The sequence below is a fragment of the Geotrypetes seraphini genome, chromosome 14, assembly GCF_902459505.1.
Source record: "Geotrypetes seraphini chromosome 14, aGeoSer1.1, whole genome shotgun sequence".
Classification (NCBI taxonomy): Eukaryota; Metazoa; Chordata; class Amphibia; order Gymnophiona; family Dermophiidae; genus Geotrypetes; species Geotrypetes seraphini.
In genome coordinates, this window is record NC_047097.1 from 5,206,883 (window position 1) to 5,228,749 (window position 21,867).

At 41.9% G+C, this 21,867-nt stretch overlaps 1 protein-coding gene across 3 annotated transcripts in view; it reads right to left on the reverse strand.

Annotated features, from left to right (window-relative positions):
- Window positions 1–21,867, reverse strand: part of TRIP4 (thyroid hormone receptor interactor 4) — a 147,768-nt gene that overhangs the window by 53,056 nt on the left and 72,845 nt on the right. For all 3 annotated transcript variants that reach the window (XM_033920643.1, XM_033920642.1, XM_033920644.1), the window contains 3 exons: window positions 21,596–21,765; window positions 19,801–19,925; window positions 13,581–13,672 (listed from right to left, as the gene is read on the reverse strand). In XM_033920643.1, coding sequence (XP_033776534.1) covers window positions 13,581–13,672; window positions 19,801–19,925; window positions 21,596–21,765 — 387 coding nt within the window. The remainder of the gene's footprint in view (window positions 1–13,580; window positions 13,673–19,800; window positions 19,926–21,595; window positions 21,766–21,867) is intronic.

Below are 21,867 nucleotides of genomic sequence, written 5' to 3' on the forward strand. Positions count from 1 at the left end.
CTTTTTCACTCAGAGGGTGGTGGATACATGGAACGCGCTTCCAGAGGCTGTTGTAGACAAGAAAACATTAAATGGTTTCAAAGAAGGTTTGGATAGATTCCTAGAAGAAAAAGGGATTGAGGGGTATAGATAGGTATAGACCATTACTCAGGCAATGGGCCTGATGGGCCTCCGTGGGAGCGGACCGCTGGGCAGGATGGACCTATGGTCTGCCTCAGCGGAGGCAACTTCTTATGTTCTTATAAGCGAGTATTGATGCACCCCTGATAAAGCTCTTGGTAGAGTTTAACGGGGACGCTCAGTTAAGAGTGCATTAACACATCACCTCATAACATAGGAGAAAGCCGTTATTTATCAGTTGTATGTAAAGCTGGGAGAAGATTATATTTTCAATCTACGGGGGAGACAAAGCTAAGTATAGTACTTAATAAGTTATAGAGAAAAGCTTTGCTGCCCCTCTAAGACTATTATAAAAGAAACAGTAAATTAAGACAGTGTTGAATATAAAATAGTTTTTATTAAGCAAACATAAAAAAGATAGAAAAAACAAAAGGGAATATATAAGCTTGCACTAGGCTGTTATGACAAGACTTGATCTAAAATCATACAGCCGCAAGCATTGGAGGTCACCTTTTCCCTATAAAATGCTTAAAGAATAATAATCATCAATATGCACAGTGTCAAAGAAGTTGTGTTAGACAACTATTTCAGACATTATCAGGTTAAGGGTGATTAGTCTGGAACAATACTTTTGAAGGAATAGACGTTTTATAAGATGGACAATCCTATGCTGCCATACAGACATTCATGTCCCTTGTTTTCCCCCATTCATAATTTGGATGTTTCAGTTTGTGAAATGGATGTTCATGCTAAACGCTTCCAGTACACAGATATGCATCTCACATATACTATATTTTAGCACAGGCTGTATGTATCCTGTTCTAAAACACATATGAAATAGACATCCACTTGTGATCTGACTTGCATGTCTATATTCTGAGCTGAACATCCTTTCTAAAAAGCCACTCCAAAAAACTAGGAAAGTAGCACTCGGGAGCCATCTGCTGCTTATGAGCTGGAGCCAGATAACCACTGTATGCAAAGCACATGAAGGCATTTCACAGTTTTTAAGCTCTCGAGGCTCCCTCTGCTGGCTAGCTTTTATTTCAAATTTTAAAGCCAGAAAAGCAGGAGGGGAAGCACAGAAAAAGAGCACACATGCATCACTGTCTCACACCAGCTCAACTGAAGGAGTTTTGCCCTACTGCATCCACAGATTTGTAGTTTTCATTTTCCCAGGCATAGAAATGACAGTAAACAAAACAATAAGGCAATATACATAAACTAGTCTTTAAGCTCGTTACATTAACGGGTGCTAGAATAGATGTGTCTGTCTGTCTGTGTTTCTTTCTCTCTCTCTCCTTGGCCACTGTCTGTGTCCTTCTATCTTCCCCCCCTCCCCAAGCAAAACTGTCTGCCCCCAACACACCCCTCCAACCAAAGCAGCCCCCTTTCCCTCTCCCTGACTGTCTATCCGTGGCCCCCTTCTGTATTCACCCCAGAGCAAAGCTGTTTGCCCCCAGCACAGACCTCCCCCCCAAAGCAGCCCCCTTTCCCTAACTGTCTCTCCATGGCCCCTTCTGTCTTCCCCCCACAGCAAAAGCTGTCTGTCCCCAGCACACTTCCCCTCCCCTCCAAAGCAGCCCCCTTTCCCTCACTGTCTCTCCATGACCCCTTCTGTCTTCCCTTAGTGCCCCCCGTGCCGCCTTCCATGTCCTTAATGTCCCATTCAATGTCCTTAGTGCCCTCAGTGCCCCCAGTGCCTCCTTCCCGTGTCCTTAGTGCCCTTTCCTATGTCCTTAGTGCCCCCAGTGCCTCCTTCCAATGCCCCCCTCAATGCCTTTTAGACTTTGTTCCACCCACACCCTCCCCCCGAAGCCAGCCTGCCTGCCTCCCATCTCCCTGTGCAGTAGAACCTTTAATTTCTACCCCCCCATACAGTAGAACCTTTAATTTCTACCCCCCCATACAGTAGAATTCGCCATTTGCAGCATGTTTCTATCTACCCCCCGCCTCCCCCACGCCACTACCGCTGCCATGCAGCCGACCCCACTGACCCTCCCATCGTGAGACGAACACAAACCTCCGGCCTGCAGCAGCTCCACAGACAGTAGAAGGCTGGAAGCAGAATGTTTACAGTGCTGTTGAGCTGCTGCAGGCCGGAGGTTTGTGTTCATCTGGCGGTGGGAGGGTTGGATGGTAGGCTTAACCCGTCGGGCCGAATTGTAGCCGTGTAGACACCTCCTTGGGCAGCAAGGTTCGGACGCGCACCGCCATGCGTTTTCGTCGACCCAGGGCTTCGGCGCCATCGACGAAGGGAAAGAGGCGCAAGACGCGAGCCGCTTCATCTTGTTTCTTCGGCAGCCGCCCCTTCGCCCGGAGCGACTCCGACCTCTACCGGGCCCTCCAGTAGCTTACACTCGCACATCCGTACTCTCCCAGCAGGGAATTTTGAAAGCTGCGGCGCGAGGTGGAGAGCAGGGAGGCTGTGGTGACGTAAAACGCACGCATGCGCACTCGTGTTTCTGCGACGGATCAGGGAACACGACTTTTGAGTGCGCATGCGCGGCCTAGCATTTTATTATATTAGATGAAGTGATATGACAGCTTTGTGCACATTATTGCAGTGTATGGATGCACTGAGCATCCAAGAAAGCACTAAGATAAACCTACACTTACTTCTCCCTCTGTATTCGCGGTTTCAGCATTCACGGTTTTTATCTTGCTGGCTCCTCCCCCCAAATTATATCAGCTTGCATAGAGAAATCGCTGATTCCAAGCATTTACAGAGAAAATCACCAATTCCCAGCACTTTGTTCACCATGTTTTGCCTCTCCTTCAGGAACAGGCCAGGTCTCCCACCATGCTATTCATTATTTCACCATATTCACGACAGTTTTTAATAGAAAACAGCGAATAACATATGAGAAAGTTATTTGCGGTTTTTCTGTATTTGCGGTTCTGTTAATTCCCTATCACAGCGAATACAGAGGGAGAAGTGTATATGAAGTGCAGTTAAGAACTTTAACAGCACTAACACAACAATATGAGACTTACAAGGCAGCTGGCTTGACTGCATGGAGGAATCATGGTTGGATCTTTGTCACAGCATCAATAACTTTGGTGGCTATGGGGAATACTACAAAACTTGGCAATGAGAAAGGGGCATGTGTTTTAGTTTAGGTACTAGCTTTGTGAGAAGCACTGCTGAAAATAGCTGGGCCAAAAATAGCCTACTAACAGAGGTGAAAGATTTGGGGCATGATCAGAAGACGAAAAACGGAAATTCACGTCAAGTTGGATAAGGCAGTGTTTCTCAACTCTCTCTTGGAGGCATTCCTAGCCAGTTAGATTTTCAGGATTCCCAATATGAATATGTATTAGACAGATTTGCATACAACAGGTCCCGTATTAAGTGTATCTCCAAGAAAGGGTTGAGAAGAACCAGCACAAAGTATTTTGTACCTGCAATCAACCTAAATTGGATGAATTTCTACTGGTTAAACTAAATATTTGTCATGCATAGGAACAGAGGAAAAGTCTATGCAGTCGTCCAACAAAGCAGCATGCTTTGGGGTGGTTTGGACAAACCTTTCATTATATGTGCATTTCCTATTTTTGCAACAGAAATCCAAGTATACTTCAAAAACTCTGCCATCATTTACACCTGCTTTGCAGCATACAAACAACTGTCAGTTAACTGCTTTTGTTTGGACATGCATTTTGGAGGAGCGATTGGTGGTGGCGGTAGATTGCGATTACCGTTCTGGTGTTCAAACCACATCAAACAGTTAAAACATTGTGTTTTATAGCTAACTCCTTAATAGTTCCCACTTGAACATACAGTTTTGCAAAAAGTCTGACACCTGCTGACATTTACATGTGTAGCCAGGAAAACTCAGCTGCTTACAAGTATTATGTGCCACTACTTACATATACACAGTCCCAAGTGATTCTGTATTTTTTTTTTTCTTGCAAAATGTTTCTACTATATATACCTCCAAATCTACATTTTTCTCAGGGACTTATATGAATTTTAGTATAGGTTCCATATTCAATGAGCCTTTTGCAAAATTCATTGCAAATTGACACCTTGGAGATGACTTTTATGGGGCTTTGAATAAACGCTTACACTGCAGCAAATTAATTTTTCCCAAGTATATTTGAAGCAAAAAGTCTGCAAGGACGTTGGCTGGATCATTGGAAGGACAAGAGGTTAAAAGGGTGCTCAGGGAAGAGAAGGCCAAAGCAGAAAAACCAAATGGGTTTTTGCTTTAGTCTACTAAGAAGGGTGTCTGGGAGTTATCTACACTAGAAATGTAACTAGGATAATGATTCAGAGGAAATGAAGCAAATCATGGTGAACTCCAAAGATTTAATAGAATAAACTGACAAAGTAAAAAGTAACAAATCATAAAAAAGTAACAAATCATTGGGACCAGATGCATACACTTTCAAGTATTAAAAATTTGAAACTGAAAACTTATATTTTCATTTAAATCAGCTATGGCATTTAAAGGTGGAAGGTGGCCAATATAACATCCATTAAAAAAAATAACTCCAAGTATGATCTGGAAAACTATAGATAAGTGAGCCTGACATCAGTGCCAAGCAAAATGGTAGAAGATATTCTGAAGAACAAAATTACTGACCATCTGGAGAGTGACAGAATGAGACACAGTCAACATGAATTTTATGAAAGCAAAGCCTTGCCTTACAAATCTGCTGGATTTTTTTTTTTGAAGGAGGCAATAGATATGTGGATGAGGTGATTGATATTGTACATCTGTCAAATGCCTCCTGAAAATCCCTCAAATCCCTCACTAAATTCTTTTCAGAAAATTAAAAGTCATGGGATAGTAAGTAATATATTTGTGGATAAATAGCTACAAGAGACCCTAGTGAGATTGGGGAACTGGGTATCTAAATGGCATATCAAATTTAATGTGAACAAATGAAAAGTGATGCATAAAAGGAAATCAATCCTAAGGCACTCTACGCTGGGTTTCATATTAGACATCACCACCCAAGAAAAAGATCTTGGGCTTACAGAAGACAGATTGAAGATCTTCAGCTCAGCATGTGGTAGCAGTCAAAAAATAGCAAAGCAATTGTCAGGAATTATTAGGAAAGGAATGGAAAATAAAATAGAGGATATCATTAGCGCCTCTGTACAGATTCGTGGTACAATTGCATCTCAAGCATTGTGCAGTTTTAGTCCCCACACGAACAACCAAAAACAAAAACATCTTTGCATACCCAAAGATCACAGGCTGCAAATACAAATCCTTCCTGGACAGAACCTTCATGTTCCAAGCAAACAGAGAGCAATCCTGGCTGGGAAACTGCATAAATGAAGACAAACAGACCTACAACGCATTCCGAAAATCAATTAAAACCACTCTATTCGACAAATTCATTGCCTAAACAAATGACCTTCTCTCACTATGTTAATTCCCCACTGCAAACCCTGATGTAATCTATCCAGTAACTCCAATATCTCATGTATTCCTTCCCCATGTAACTCCAATTTCTTATGTAACATTTCTCTTCATGCATTCTGTAATTCGCTGATTGTCCAGCCTTCTTTCAATGTGAACCGCCTAGAAATCATTTGACTATGGCGGTATAGAAAAATAAAGTTATTATTATTATTACAAAGGTAGTAGACACCCCAGGCAAGCCTTGCAGGGGTATCCCCTGTATCACACCTGAGGCCCCATCTTTTCTGAACAATACCATCATGGATTCTGCATGCCTTCCTGGAAACCCTGTACTACCTGGCATCCAAGGATATGCTGTCCACATGCACTACCACTACTACTATTATTTCTAGAGTGCTACCTGACATATGTAGTACTGTACAGAATCACGAGACAGTCCCTGTTCGAAAAAGCTTACAATCTAAACAGACAAGACAGACAAAAAGGATGCCAGGGTGGGGGATACAGTTAGGAGGGGATGGTTAATTTGCTGGCTAGGATGGTGAGAAGTGGCCAGTGGAGAGTAGGGTTATGAATTGAAGGCTATATCAAAAAGGTGAATTTTCAGTCTATTTTTAAACAAAGTAAGGGAAGCGGTGCGACAGACACACTCAGGTAGTTTATTTCAGGCATACGGAGCAGCTAGATGAAAGGAATCAAGTCTAGAATTGGCAGTGGAGGAGAAGGGTCAGATAAAAGCATCTTATCTGAAGAACAAAGTTCTCGGAAAGGCATATAAGGAGAGATAAGAGAGGAGAGATACTGAAGGGATGCAGCATGAACACACTTGTAGTTTAGCAATAGGAGTCTAAACTGTATGCCGAGGTGGATAGTGAGCCAGTAAAGTCATTTGAGGAGAGGGGTAAGGTGAGTGTAGCAAGGTTGACAGAAGGCAAGTCATGCAAGATTTGCATTGTTTGGAGGGGGAAAGACAGTTCAGCTGGAGACCTGTTAGAAGTAAATTGCAGTCGTTTAAGTGTGAGGTTATGAGTGTGGACAAGGGTCCTGGTGGTGTGTTCGAGAGAAAGGGGTGAAATTTGGCAATATTGTAGGAGATAGAAGCGACAGGCTTTAGTAGGCTGTTGGATGTGCATAGAAAATGAAAGGTCAGATTCGAAGGTTGCAAGCAGAGGAGACTTAAACGATATCAGTATTATTTACAAAGATGGAGAATGGAGGAAAGAGGAGCAGCTCATTCTTGGACATGTTTAGTTTCAGATGGTAGTGAGACATCCAGGCAGCAATGTCATCAGTCAAATAGGCTAAGACTTTTTCCTGGATTCTAGGTGAAATTTCAGGTGTAGAGAAGTAGATCTGGGAGTCATCAGCACATAAAGGGAAGAGATCAGGGCACCAAAGGAAGAGGTGTAGAGAGAGAGAAAAGACAGAGACCTGGGGTACGCCAGTGCACTAGCCTTACAGTCTATCTTGTGTGAAGCTGCAGAGGACAGTGTTTCACAGGAAACACTGGAATGAGGTAAGCTTCATTAGTGAGGCATCCTGTATCAATCCTGATCAGAGAGACCATCTGGAAACCCATCAGCCTCTCATTATGGGTGACTGTATGTCACCTCCTGGACAGATGTATACTGTTCTTGATTGGTCTAGGATTGTCACCTGTGAACCACTGAGGCACGGCTAGCACCAGGTTTGGGAGAAGTGAAGGGAAGACTACCTGATGCCATACGCATCTCTCTGAGGAGAGAGACTGAATTGTCAGTAACACCTATGAACTGTGTCTTTCTGTGCCAAGTTCAGTACAAGGAAGAATTCAGGAGGAGATTTATGACTTCCACCAGACTGAGAATCCAGCTACCTGTGTAGGGCAAGAACTTGTAGAACTGTTCCCGATACTAATCAGGGAATTCACTGTGTACAACTAGAGCCCTGAATTGGAACCAATTTATCACCATCGGAAACTGAATCTGACCTCTAAGAGTGAAAATGAGATTTCTTCTATAGTTCAGGGGCTAGTCACTCACTTATCTTAGCCTACCAAGGGTTGGTTATTCTTGGACATATGGTTTATAGCCCAGTATAGCTGCTGCTTTGTTATTTCTTCTCAGGAAATACTGTAGTGTAACCAAATATATATCTATTTTGTTTAACCCTTAGTATTTTTATTTATTTTTTTTTTTTTGTAACTTGCTTGCCATATTTGCTAATTATTATTATCTATAATAAAAAATATATCCCACATTGACATTATTTCTTCTTATAAAGGCAGCACTACTAGAATTTCAGGGCCTCTTAAGTGCCGTCCAGAGTAATTACTATCTGCGTGATTTTCTGTATTGTAATTGTACCTACAGCCTTACACTCCCACCTCAAGTAACTTTCAGCCTCCCAAATTTTGATAATCAAACTAAAATACAAATATACAATAAGAATGAAGTTTAAAGTATGACCTAATGGCTCTTTGAGTTTGTGGCTGTTAGGACCTCTTGTTTTACTTTGTCTGCAGCTGCTCTTTGCTGCCCCAGGTAACCATCTAGTTCTGCCTAATTTTTGGACCTTGTAGTCTTGTAGTCACCCAGTCTCAAAAAGTAATGTTCTCCCCAAAACCACATGAATGGGTGCACCATTCAGCTGATTTTACTCATCACCCAGCCAATTTAATAGAAAATTGTATAGAACCATGTAGTATGGGCTTCCAGTGACATTACCAACCAAGATGGTGGGTTAGAGTGGAAGCTCTGATCCTGGGAATCAAATAGCCTCCTCTCACCCATGTGGAGCTGACTTGAATTTGGATTTCCAAATATGCGCTGAGAGTGGAAACCTTGCAAGAAATCCAAGAAGAATGTCCATGTGCAAGTCGGGAGAGAGTACATCAGAAAAGGAGTCAGAAAGGGGAGCCTCCCCCAGGCTTCAGTGCATGGACAATTCAGCTGCTGTCATAAAAGCCTACCTCCAACAATGGGCTTCAGATATTAAGAGCGAGGAGGCAGCAGTCAAGGGCAAAATCAAGGAGGCGGTCAAGGAAATTAGACAAGACTTTGCTGACCTTTTGGGGGTGGGTGGAGGAAACAGAGAGACGGATCGGCGATCAAGAGGACGTGATGCAGGATTGGAACTCAGTAATCAGTGAGGCCCAGAAAGAATTGCAAGATTGTCTATCTCGAGTGGAAGATCTAGAGAACAGACCGCAGAGACATAATGTCCATATATGAGGGGTCCCTGACACGGAGGAGTACAGAAATGTCACTGAAGTAGTGCAAGAGATTTACAAACATATCTTTACACCTGAAGTGGATCATTCTATGACCTCTGCCTGTACTCTGAAAGTGGATAGGGCGCCCAGGACTTTGGGCCCTAAGAAAGGGGACTACCCCCCACAGATATAATTGCGTGTCTGCACAATGTCACTGAAAAGGAGAAGCTGGTACAGAAAGCCTGAGAAATGGGCATTATCTCATGGAAATCTCATAAAGTAGAGATATTTAAGGATCTCTCCCCTATTACACTGCAGAGAAGGCGGGAATTCCAACCTGTGCTGACATCTCTGAAACAGAAAAATATTAGATATCGCTGGCTGTTTCCATTTGGACTGTTAATCACGACTAACAATACTCATAAAAGAGTGACTACGGAATCCAAGGTATGGAACTCGCTGTGTGCAGAGGGCTTGGTAGCTAAGGAGGACATGACGATGCCTGGCATGTTTGATGCTCAACAACTGAAGAAATATTGATGGCATGTGGCTCTGCAAAGATCTCAGAAGCGGAGACCTGATGCGGGAAACAGCTTTTGAATTTTTCCAATGCAGGTTTAGCACGCAAATAATTTGGTAGATTATTCCAGAGCTGAGGAGCTACAACCGAAAAAAATAGTAGATCTTCTTGTACCTATTATTTTTAAGGAGGGGATAGTCAGCAGATGCTGTTCTATAGATCTAAGTGTCCTAAATGGAGTGTATGGTATCAAAAGACAGTCCAGAAATATTGGTGCATTAGATTGTTGGATTTTAAAAGTTAACAGAGCAATTTTGTATATAATTCTGTGTGAGACTGGTAACCAATGTGTCTTTTGCAGAAGTGGTTTTACGTGGTCATATTTTTTGAATTAGTAATGATTTTTATTGCTGTGTTTTGTATAATTTGCAATCTTCTCATTTCTTTCTGTGTTATACCCCGATACAATGTGTTGCAATAATCAAGCCTAGAGATAATTAAAGAATGGATAATGATATTAAGAGCTACTGGATTTAAGACTTCTGCTAAAGATCTTATAGAAACGGTTCTTAACCACTGAACTGATCTGATCGTGATATGTAAGTTCCTGATCTAATATTACTCCCAGTATTTTTGTCGTCATTACTGTTTGAAGTAGAGTTTTATCTAGAAGTATATAGAGGTGAGAATTTAACATTATTTTTCCATGGGAAAAACATTACTGAGGATTTTGGTATGTTCAGTACTAACATATTATCTTTAAGCCATTGACTTATCTGCTTTAGTTTAATGTTAATGTTATTTATCTCATTGGGGTCTTCCAAGTTCAATGGGTGCAGGAGTTGAATATCATCAGCGTAGGCAAAAGAGGAAAATCCAGTTGATTGACAGAGGTTAAGTAAAGGTTACAGAAAAATATTAAATAAAAGTGGAGAAAGAATTGAACCTTGGAGGAATACCATAGGAATTTGAATAATTATTTGAAACAGAGTTGTTAAAGACAACTTCTGACGAGCGATCTAGAAAATATGATTTGAACCAATTCAGTACTTGGTCAGACATACCAATAGAAGATAATCTGTTGATGAGTAAATGATGATCTACTGTGTCGAATGCCAAGGATAAGTCAATTGAAATCAGGAGAACAGATCTGTGAGGATCCAGATAGTACTGGATGCTAGTTGTAAGGCCTATCAGTAGTGATGGAAACAAGTCTATGCAATGGAAGATTACATTTTGTCACAAAAGAATAGAAAGAACTGAATATTTCCTAACCAGTAGTGCTCCCTTTTAAAGAAATCATTCCAAATAGTTCTTCTTTAACACGGAAGTCTTCAAAAACCATCCGGATAAAGTCTAGTAACTGAGCTATGTCTCTTATGTCTGTAGTTGGAGTGAGAAAGCAACACAATTTGAAACATCCTCCAACAATTTTTCAGTTGTGTCTCCATACATCTTTTCTATTCGCCGCATGACGGTGTTGCTTGACAATTGTATATCTTGAATAGCAGCTATGATCTCTTTCTTATTTTTAAATCCTTCAAAAAGATTGTCAGTTGCTTCAAGAAAACAGTCTTTTACAAATTCCTCTTCAGTGAAAAGTTTGCATTTCTTTGCAATCAGGTTGTTGACCTTGAAGGATGTTATGGTTGCATTGACCGAATGTGACCTTGGCTTTGCCATCAACTGTTGCTGAGTAGCCAATTTAAGTTCTTTGAGCTTCAGTTTACGAATTTCACTTTTGGGTGCAAAATCGCCATCAAACTTATTGCTATGCAGAGCCTTATAATGATGTTCCAGATTACCCTGTTTGGGTAAGGATACAAATTAGACAACAACACTTGTCTTTCACCATGATGAAGAAGTAGTCCATTTCCCATTCATCATGAAAATGGTAGGTTTTGCTCTTCTTTGGAATACGCATCTTCGTTATATTGGGGTGGCTGGATGTAAGAAGGCCAAATCTGCTAAATTAGTATAAACACTGGCTGAATCTGGTCCAAAACCGTCAATGTCCCAAAGTATTAAAGATCAACAGGAACTGAAGACCTATGGATGATGTGCAATACAAGGACTGGAGATGCCAAAACCAAACATGCAGTTCTAAAAGTAAAAATAAGAATTCATCATACTGGCACCAATAATCAAATACCACCAAACAATCATCAAACTCAAACACCTATCCGGCAAACCACCAAATAAAAATTAAAAAAACACCAAATAAAAATAAAAAACCACCAAACAAGTTCAAATATCACCACATGCGATTTAATAAATTCTGCACACAGTGTAGAATCTACGCAAAGGCAAGGCGAAATAAAATTGCAGTGTAGAATCAACGCAAAGGCTAGGCAAAATAAAATTGCAGAGGCAAGCAAAAGTCACAGTGGTTAGAACAAAATTGGAAAAGCCCACCAAAATCACCAAATTCTTGACACTTTGTTGTGTCTGCCCAAAAACGTTTATTGAAAGCGAACTATAAAACGACCAACAACCAGCACATGACACAACTAATATGGTAAGTGTATTCAGGTAAAGCCCGGGTGAATGGATATCACCCGGTATATAACACACTTCTAAGGGGTGTTGGGGTGGGGGCAGGAATGGGTGATTTTGAGAGGGAGGAGACCAGGTATGATGCCAGGCCTGTGGTATATCATCACGGGGCACGGGCAGAGGACCCCTGGGGCACCCACAAACTATTGGCATGAAAACAACAAGCGCCCCAATACACCCGCAGGCAAGATTCCTGCAGGCATGGAAAAAAGACAGGCAAAAGGATCAGCGGCAAGCCCTTGGCAAACGACCTGCTGGCTTGAGCTCTCTCCTAACAACGGGGCGAGCTGCTGGAGAGATGGAGCCAAGTGGGGCTGGTGATCTACCTCTGACCCCTCTGCGATCTATAGGTAGATCGCGATCTGCCTGTTGGACATGCTTGCCCTAGAGGAAAGGAAGGCTAGGGGAGATATGAAACAGATGTTTAAATATTTGAAAGATTTTAATATAGAAACAAATATTTTCTGGAAATGAGGAAACAGTAAAACTAGAGGACATGACATGAGGTTGGAGGGTGATAGACTTGGGAATAATGTCAGGAGATTCTTCTTCAAGGAGGAGGGTGGTGATACTTGGAATTCCCTTTTGAGGGACGTTGGAACTTAAGGACTGACAATGCCCTTGGTCTGTATCCCAAAAATGGTAAAGGAAGACCAGGATCAAGTATTCTATACCACATTCATAGTTGGTTTAATCATGAACTGATGAGTGCAACTGTTGGGCACACTGGATGGACCATTCAAGTCTTTATTTGTTATCATCTACTACACTACTATGGTGTTCATTTTTGAAGCATATGTCTAAATGGACATCCATGCACTTGAAATCTCTAAATCCCCATTTTACAAAGGCAGAAAAGGGGCAACACTGCAGTACAGTACATTCAAATAGAAATGGAGCATGCTATGAGTGGGACTAGGGAGGGCCCAAAATCATGACATCAAACACAATTATTGAACAGGAAAAAACATCCAAGACTACTAGAGGGATTAAAGCATAACACTTCCTTAATCCCCTATTGGTTGCTGTCCCCTTCCCTCTCTCTTGAAAGAGGAACTGAAAGATATCAGGCTCTATGACAGTTTTAGGTATTATGTGCATTTTTAGTAAAGCAGGAAGCAAGTCTGAGAAGAAGCCTAGTTAGAGTTACCAGACATCCTGATTTCCCCAGACGGCTTTTTAAATCCCGGCACTTTGACTGATGATCAGTTAGATCCACAGTAAAGTCAGGACAGTCTTATTTAACCAACAGCACCACTAACTAGTTCAGTACTTGTTCTTCTCAGGCTTAGCTCAAGAACTGCCCCAGAACTAACTGGACAATGTAGGGGTGGTTAGTGATATATTCCAGCAGTACTGATCATTTCAGTGCTGCTGAATATCAGCAGTTAGGGGGCCACAAGTGATTCAACTGGAAAGGAACCTCTTGTTTTGAATATCGGGTGGATATTGTTTAAGGCAATGCTGCCACACAGTAACTGCAGAAACTCATATTGCTAGCAATAGAATATATTTCTCATGAAACAGGAATCCAACTCTAACTTTTCAATTGAAATGAATGAAGACATTTCAATAGAAAATGGATGAGAAATCTGACACATTCAGTCAAGATAAACTTCCCCTTCCATCCCTGGAAATAGAATTCATACTAGTAAGTAGTTTTGGGAAGAAGGTACAAGTATGAAACAGAAGTAAAGTGTATCCTTTGTAGAAGTCTCTGATTTCTGATTTACTGTGCCAAGTGATACAGCAGATCGTCTACAGATTTTAACCAACTGTCAACTCTCAAAGAGCTATCCTTGCTCACCTGTTCCTTAAACTGCTCTTGTGAAACACAATCTGTCACATTCACACAGCCCAGCAGACATCCCGATGGGTAATCCTTGGGAAACTCAGTATCTGTAGTGAAAGACAAACATGTTAGAAGCAAGTTATAGGTATGAAAAAATGAATGCTGAAATGCTGGTGCATAGTAATATATTTAAGCTGGTTTGGGGCCTGTTGACATCTTTTATTACTTCTCTGTAGTTGTTTTTTGTCTTTAATTTCTGTGCCATTTCCATACACATCCAGGGCTGGGAGGGAGGGAGGGGCGTGGGATTGTACTATTATATTATTTTAAATAAGTGTAGGTTATTGAAAGAGTATAAACATTTGTGTTATTGATAAAATCGATGGGTGGGTGGGATAAAATGATTGATTTTGAATATCTGTAGGTTGAATGTGCTTTTCTTGACTTGTTATATGTTTTTATACCTGTGTGTTGCACTGTTAATATTTGAAAATTAATAAAGATTAGAAAAAAAAAAAGATAAACCCTCAGAAACACCCTAAAAAGTTATCTGATAACATCTTCAGTACATACATAACAGGTACTCTGTATATTTTCAGCTAACATCACACAAATCTACTCCTGCTATGTGCATCCTTCTTCGGTTAATTTGAAAGGTGATTAATCAAATCAAACATAAATAGATTATGTACTTACCCTGGTAACCTCTTTTCCAGTAGATAGGTGAGATACTAGACAGTAGGGTTATTTCCCCATAGCTGCATGCTGCTGCAGAAGGAATCCAGTCCAGATTTTTCACTCTCTAGCTCCACCTTCAGTTAGTACCCAAGCACATAGAGCCACCCAATACATGTGAAGTAGAGGCACCTGTAGCAACAGGCTTAAACAAATTGTTTTGCTCAAAAGGTAATTAAACAGTACCGTTAACCACCAACACAGGCTTCAAAGGAGCTTAGAAACTACTCCCCAATAAATTGAAACATATATACAAATTTTTCCAGCCCTCAAGGGCTGACAGGCATCCAAGAATCAGCCTGAAGAAGTATAAACAGACTGAAAACAGTAAGCAGGCGCAAGAAGGACAGGGCAGGAGTCTAGAATGTCTTATCTATCTACTGCAAAAGAGCTTACCAGGGCAAGTACATAATCTCTTTTTCCAGTGCAATAGGTGAGACATTCTAGACATTAGGGATTAGACATTATGTTAGGGATGTACAAAAGCAGTCCCCAAAAAGCTAGAGTGGGCTTGCTGCACTGTCCCTTAATACTGAAGGCCCAAAGGCAAAGTCCTGTCTTGCCGCCACATCCACTCTGTAGAACTTGGCAAACGTGTGAAGAGAAGACCATGTTGCCGCTCTGCAAATCTCCTCAGGGGAGACAGATCTAGCTTTGGCCCACAAAGAAGCCAACACTCTTGGTAGAATGTGTCTTGACAGAAACAGGGGACTATTTCCCAGCAAGAATGTAAGCTGATGCAATGGCCCTATGGATCCATCTTGAAATTGTGGCCTTGGAAGCAGGAGCACCTCGCTTAACTGAATGAGTCGTCAGCACAAACAAATGGTCAGAGAGACAAAACTCGTTAGTGACTTCCAGATAATGCAGAAGAACTCTACACACTTCATTTCTTCAACAGGTGGAGCTGTCTTGGAACTGGCTGGTTGAAAGGCAGGCAAACACACTTCCTGATTAACATGGAAAGCCGAAACTACCTTCAGGAGGAATGAAAGAACCATCCGAAGGGAAACCCCCTGCCTCCAAAATACGGAAAGGGTCTCTGTAAGACAAAGTCTACAGTTCTGACACGATGCATCAAAGTAATAGCAACCAGAAAAACGCTCTTAAGCGTCAAGTCCAAGAGGGAAGCATCTCGAAGGGGCTCAAAAGGAGCTATGGTAAGGCTAGACAACACCAAATTAGGGTCCCAGGAAGGGAAAGGATGCTTAAGCGGTGGTCTGACACGAAGAGCCCCCTTCAAGAATCTAGCAACATCAGGCTGAGACACCAAGGAGGACCGATGCTCCGGTGATCTAAAACAGGAGAGCCTGACAAGAAGCAACAGATATTCCAATGATTGTGTGGGCCTCGGATGGCTCTTCCTGAAGTTGACAATCCAGTCCAAGTCCTCCAGCACATGGAGCACCCACTCCATCATGTGCCATCCCTCAGCCAACAAGGGAGCTCTGATCAGCCAGTCATTCAAGTAAGGGTGACCTGGAGACCCAAATTTTGCAGGTAAGCCACCACTGCCACAATCACCTTGGTGAAGATCTGGGACTCTGATGCCAGCCCAAAGGGTAGTGCTAAGAACTGGTAATGCTGTTCCAAAACATGAAACCACAAAAATTTGCAGTGAGTTGGAAAAACGGGAATGTGCAAGCATGCCTCTGTAAGATCCAGAGAGGCAAAAAACTCTCCTGGGGCAACTTCTGCAATGACCGAATGCACGGTCTCCATTCGGAAGCAGGGAATCTTGAGAGCCACATTCACGTGCTGAAGATCTAGAATAGGCCTCCAATCTTCTGAGCCTCTCTTTGGCATGATAAAGTATATAGAGTATCTGCTTGAGCTTGAGAAGTCTGGCGGTACCGTATCTATAGATTCAATATCCAGTAAGCACTGAACGGTGGCCTGAATCCCGAGCGCCTTCTCCGGGTGACCTGAAGGAGAGTCCATGAACTAATTTACTAGAGGCTGAGCAAATTCCACCTTGTAGCCCGACAGAATAATGTCCAAGACCCACTGGTCATACGTAATGCACATCCAGGCAGGTAGAAACGCTGAGAGCCAGCCCCCTATCCACAGAGAGGAATCCCTCAGCCTGGTGTCATTGAGGCTTTCTGGCAGAGGGTGCAGAACGGGAGGTAGAAGGCTGGGAACACCTGCAGCCAGCATACCATTGTTGGGAACCCTGTGAAAATCTCTGTGAAGTGGCATTTGCATATGGTCTGGAGCACCATGAGCCATAAAAATTAGAACAACCAGAACCCCTAGAGGGTCTGGGTCTACTATTAGGCAGAGGCTTAGTGTGACAGACCATCACAGAATCTATGAGGTCATCCAGACCTTTGCCAAATAATAACTGCCCCTTAAAAGTCAGCCTAGCCAACATGACTTAGAAGTGAATCACCAGTCCACTATCTGACACAAAGCATCTAGCAGGCAGAGATGGTGTACACTGACACCTTTGGCAACACTCTCATAAGGTCATATAATGCATCAGCCATATAATTTATCCCAGCCATCAGAAATTGAGGAAGGGGATCCACCGCCTCACTCTTCAGTATGCGAAGTTGAGAAAAACAGGCGTGTGCCACAAAAGACGTCGCAGAAGTAGCCTTGATTCCTAAAAGTAGCTGCATCAAAATGTTTCCTGAGGACCACATCTACACAGTAGTCCTGCATTCCTTTAACACAACACCACCCTCACTGGGGAGAGAAGTGCGCTTAAACTAAACTAAACCTTAAGTTTGTACACCGCATCATCTCCATAAAGATAGAGCTCAACATGGTTTACAGGTAATTCAATAAATGAGGGAAGGACATAATAAGAAATTAGAGGTTATGAAAAGGATAGCTAGCTTTACATTTTAAATAGATAGCTTTATGTTTTAGAGAAAAGTCAAGTTTTCAGATGCTTTCGGAATAATTTGAATGAGCCCAGGTTCCGCAACGGGGCAGGGAGGTTATTCCAAAGCTCAGTGAATTTGAAGAAAAGAGATTTCCCTGAATACATGACACCTTTTAACAAGGGGAAAGATAGTTTGAGTATGTGGGCGGATCTGGTAGTGTCAGGTCTCGAAGAATTCCAGGATAGTGGGATTAGGGGAGGAAGAATGCCGTGTAGGATCTTCAAAATTAGGCAGGTACATTTAAAGTGAATCCTAAAAATCATCGGAAGCCAGTGAAGTTTTGACAGAAGCAGGGAAACATGATCGAATTTGCTTTTTGCGAAGATCAACCTAGCCGCAGTGTTCTGGATCCACTGAAGTCTTTGAAGATTTATCACCTGCGCCCCAAAGAATCCACCCTCAGCTGGCCCAAAAGCTGCTGACACTCCTGTGCCAGAGGATACAAGCAGGACATAGCTCTAGCAATTTTCAGACAAAGTTCCCTCCAGAGAGTTAAACTGCTCCAAGACCAGAACGCTCATATCAGGGTTGCAGGGAAAAGTTGCAGACTGTGAGCGCACACCGCAAAGCCAGGAGAAAGAAGTGGATGGAGCCTGCTGAGTGACTAAGTTCAATTCGGCAAAGACTCAGCAATCAGGTCTGGCAGAGCCAAAAACTAAATAATCGCAGGACCGTAGGATCATCCCCGGGATCCAAGACCCCAGAGGCATCTGCAGTTCCAACACAGTGTGCCTGATCTCCTGCCCTGGGAAGCGCTGTACCTTCAAACAAGGGATCAGTGAGGGAAACATCAGCATCCAGGTCCTCCAGATCAGGTAGTGTGAAAGCCGCAGCAGGCTGAGGCGAGGACGTGCCCAAAGGCACAACACCATTAAGAGATGCCACAGTGGCGGATTGAGACTGCTCAGGAGGAGAACACTTGTTCTGAAACTCAGACCACAAAAATTTCATAAATTTGGCAAAAGTGTCCAGCTTCTGGGGCATAGAGTCACCCTTAGATGACTTGCATTTGGGTTTCTTAGGCTGCAGAGGGTCCGTAGCCTGGCTAACTGAAGTAATAGTTGTGCCAAGCCACGAAAGCAACGACGGTTGCCCCGCCAGGCTAGCTGAGCATTTTGTCATCTGCTTCAGCAGGGGATAAGCTAAGTTGAATGCTGCAGCCCCCCCCCCCACCCAGCTGTACCATGCAGCACATGGCGCAAGGATGCTCTAAAAGCATTAAATTTGTACAGTCCTGGCAAGAAGCCAAACAAGAGCTCAAGGACTCAATCTCAGCAGGTTTCGAGTCAAAATTTGCAGTTTTGAAGAAACAGGGAGAATGCTAAAATCCAAGATGGCTGCCATAAAAAAATATTTGCGCCAAAATCATGTTATTTTTCACACTTCCCAAACTCTGAAAACAGAAATTTTATGATTTTTAAGGAAAGGGAACACAAGGGAACATCCTGAAACACTCAAAACCCTACTTTTTCAACCACCCCAGATTTCTCTCACAGGCTGTCACTGTGACATGACAAGATCTGTGTTGCAACATGCTTTCATCTCTCTCACAGTAGCTGAATGAGAAAATTCACTGCCACAATGCTGGGAATGCTTCTGCAAAGCTGAACTTCGGGCTGCCAGTCAGACTCCTATATCTGACTATACCTTCACCCCTGCGGACCAACAGATGTGCACCGGGACGGGTGGAGGCGTGAAGACGCAGCCAGCACCCTGCAAGACACCGCCGAGCCTCTTAAGGGTGCCTAATAACCACCCAACTCCTGCTTAACAGTAGGTGAGACCACATCAGGGACAGCCTTGAGTTCCAGAGAAAGCTATGCAGGCTAGCTAACAGGTACTCAGTGGGATCAGCCTGTCAGCTACAGACCAAATTTGTACAATCTGAGGACAAAAACCTACTTACAATCCCGTCTTTACAAATCATAAAAACCAGATGTAACACACTTTTCTCTGTCACTGCTCGCTATACTTGGAACCTATTACCAGCTCCGGTAAGAGAAGAAAAGACCCTGAAAAAGTTTAAATCAAAATTAAAAAGTTACCTATATAGGGATGCCTTTAATTAATTAGCCTTTGAAGTTCAGTTAACAGTTCCACTCAAAGAAGGCAAGCACTGATCTAATAAATCTCCTATTGTTCTTTCCTTTTTCCGTTCTCTTTCTTATACTAAATTGTAGTTCCTCCCCGCATTTCCCTCTCATGGGATGTATGTCTGTGATTCCCCAAAAATTGTTTGTCTCTCCTATGTAAATTTTTATTGTTCAGCACTTTGTAATCCATGAAAAAAGCAATTTTATCAAATATGAATTAAACTTGAAACTTGAATTTTCAAGCAGGCAGAGCTTACCAAATTACCCAAAAGGGACGAAATTACATCAAATTAAAAATATTAAAATGGGGAGAGCAGAACAAACACTCCTGCAGGCATGTGTGCAGAAGGAAAGAACTGAAGGTAGAGTTAGAGAGCCCAGTGAAGTACAACAGAGGCAGAGTGAAAAATCTTCTGTAGCAGCACATGGCTATGGGGAAATAACTCTACTGTCTAGAATGTCTTACCTATTGCACTGGAATAAACATTAGTACTATTAATACCATCTCACCTTTCGGCAGCAGCATTCTGTAGGAGGCTTCCAGCTGGGAGATCTCTTGTGGGGCTGGTCTCTTGGCTGTTGCTGCTATCCACAAACGGCCTCGGTGAGAGCTGTACCAGGTTCTGCCTTCCACTCTGCAAAACACAACAAATCCAAAACAGAAAATGTACTTCAAGTTCTGCCAGTTTCCTCTAAAATTCACTTACACTGTATTTAAATGACACAATAAATATGGGAAGGAAGAATCATCCAGGCAAAAGAGATGTATGACACTCCATTATAGACTAAGGAAATAAAATTTATAATCATAATTTCACAGAATGTTGTAAACATCTTCCTGCCAAATAGCTGCAAGCAAACACTTCTTCAATAAGATAACCTTAAGAGCTCTAGTTTCATTTATATGCAGTATGTATGTAAGGGATAAAAAGATTTCTTATTTAACAGTTTTTAAACTAGGTGAAGCTGCATAAGGTTAATTAACACACCTAAAAGAAGAATAATTAATGTTTAAGAAATGTTTTGATGTTTACCACTAGTTTCTTCTCCATTTATACTCCCACCAAAATGAAACGAGGGCTAAGACATGGACTCATCAGCTTTCACTTACAAGTACTCCTACTTTTATTTTCACAGTCCACCCACTCCCCTCCAGTCAATCCTTGGAGCATGATCTTTTCGGTGCATGTAACTGTGGACTCAAATTTGGCCATTAGAAGTCACTGTTGAGTAAGTGTTAGGGCTTCCCCATCTCTTTTTTACATGATTGTATAATTTTGTTGAAGAAAAATTTTCCACTCTGGGGGACTGTAAAAGTTGTTTCAGCATGATTCCCAGCTAAACAACACGAATATTCTTGGGAGCAGGTGTGGTAAGTCTCAAGTTTCTAAAAAGCCCAAACTGGTGTGATAGTCCACCTATTATTTTTAAGTAAGTAAATTAAATAAACCATTTGGGAAGTCATTCAAACTATAGTGTCGCAAGCTCCACAGTCCCCTAGGGTCAGCCCTATTTGATTCCTGGACCAGGAACGTACTCCCAAATTCAGGTTCTTCTGCATAGATGTGTATAGTACTGATGCTGGAGCCAAAACTTTCTCTCTCTTTCTTCTGTCTGGCAAATTTTGACCACTAGGCTAAAAATTGCATTTAGTATTTAGCATATTACAATGAGAAATCAAACTGTCCCTGGGTATTTTTATTGCATATTTTTACTTTGAAGCTTGCTGCAAATACAAAGTACCTACAGACATTTGCATCTGGTTTTTGTGCAGGTAGAATTTACTGGAAACAAAAAGGAAAGGGGTGTGATTTGATATACCACCTTTCTGTAGTCACAATCAATCAAAGTGGCTTACATATTATATACAGGTACTTATTTTAAAAATCCAAGCAACACACTGTGGAACAATGCACATACTTTGAGATAAATTGGAAGAGGGCAATTTTTAGAAATCAGATTTATGAAAGAAAATCACTATTTGCTTATATAATTATTTGAAAATTGCCCTTTTAAAACACTTAACACATAAATGAAAAAAATATTTGAGAAGGTGATAACGTTACCACCCATTTATCATGTCTTTTGGAGAATAACCAACATGTATGAGATATACTGAGATTACTTAGAAATGTACTCAGGCATGATATATTGCTCCACCTGTAGAACCTCGTTAGAATCCGAGGACCCTGGCATTTCCTTTTTTTGTCCTCACAAATACAAGATACTTTTAAGGAAGAAGGAGGTTGCGTTACAATGTTCTTCTACAACTGCATCCAAGCTATGTTTTGAGTCAGTATTTTACCTTTTGATTCCTTTGATAAGCAATGATGCCCAGGGCTGATGCATGCTGAGACACATGCCCTCATCCGACATCTCTTGCAACTCCCGATCCTGAATACGCAGTCTGTTTCTCTCTGCATCTCCCAAGAATGAACTCTTTCTGTGTGTGCCTGAACCAGTCTGCTCTACCCACTGTGGGATGTATAAAAAAAACAACAGCTAATCAGAAAGTCAGCAAAACATGCAAGCATTTCTAACCCTCAACAACCCAACCACAAGCAAAGCCTTGCTTCA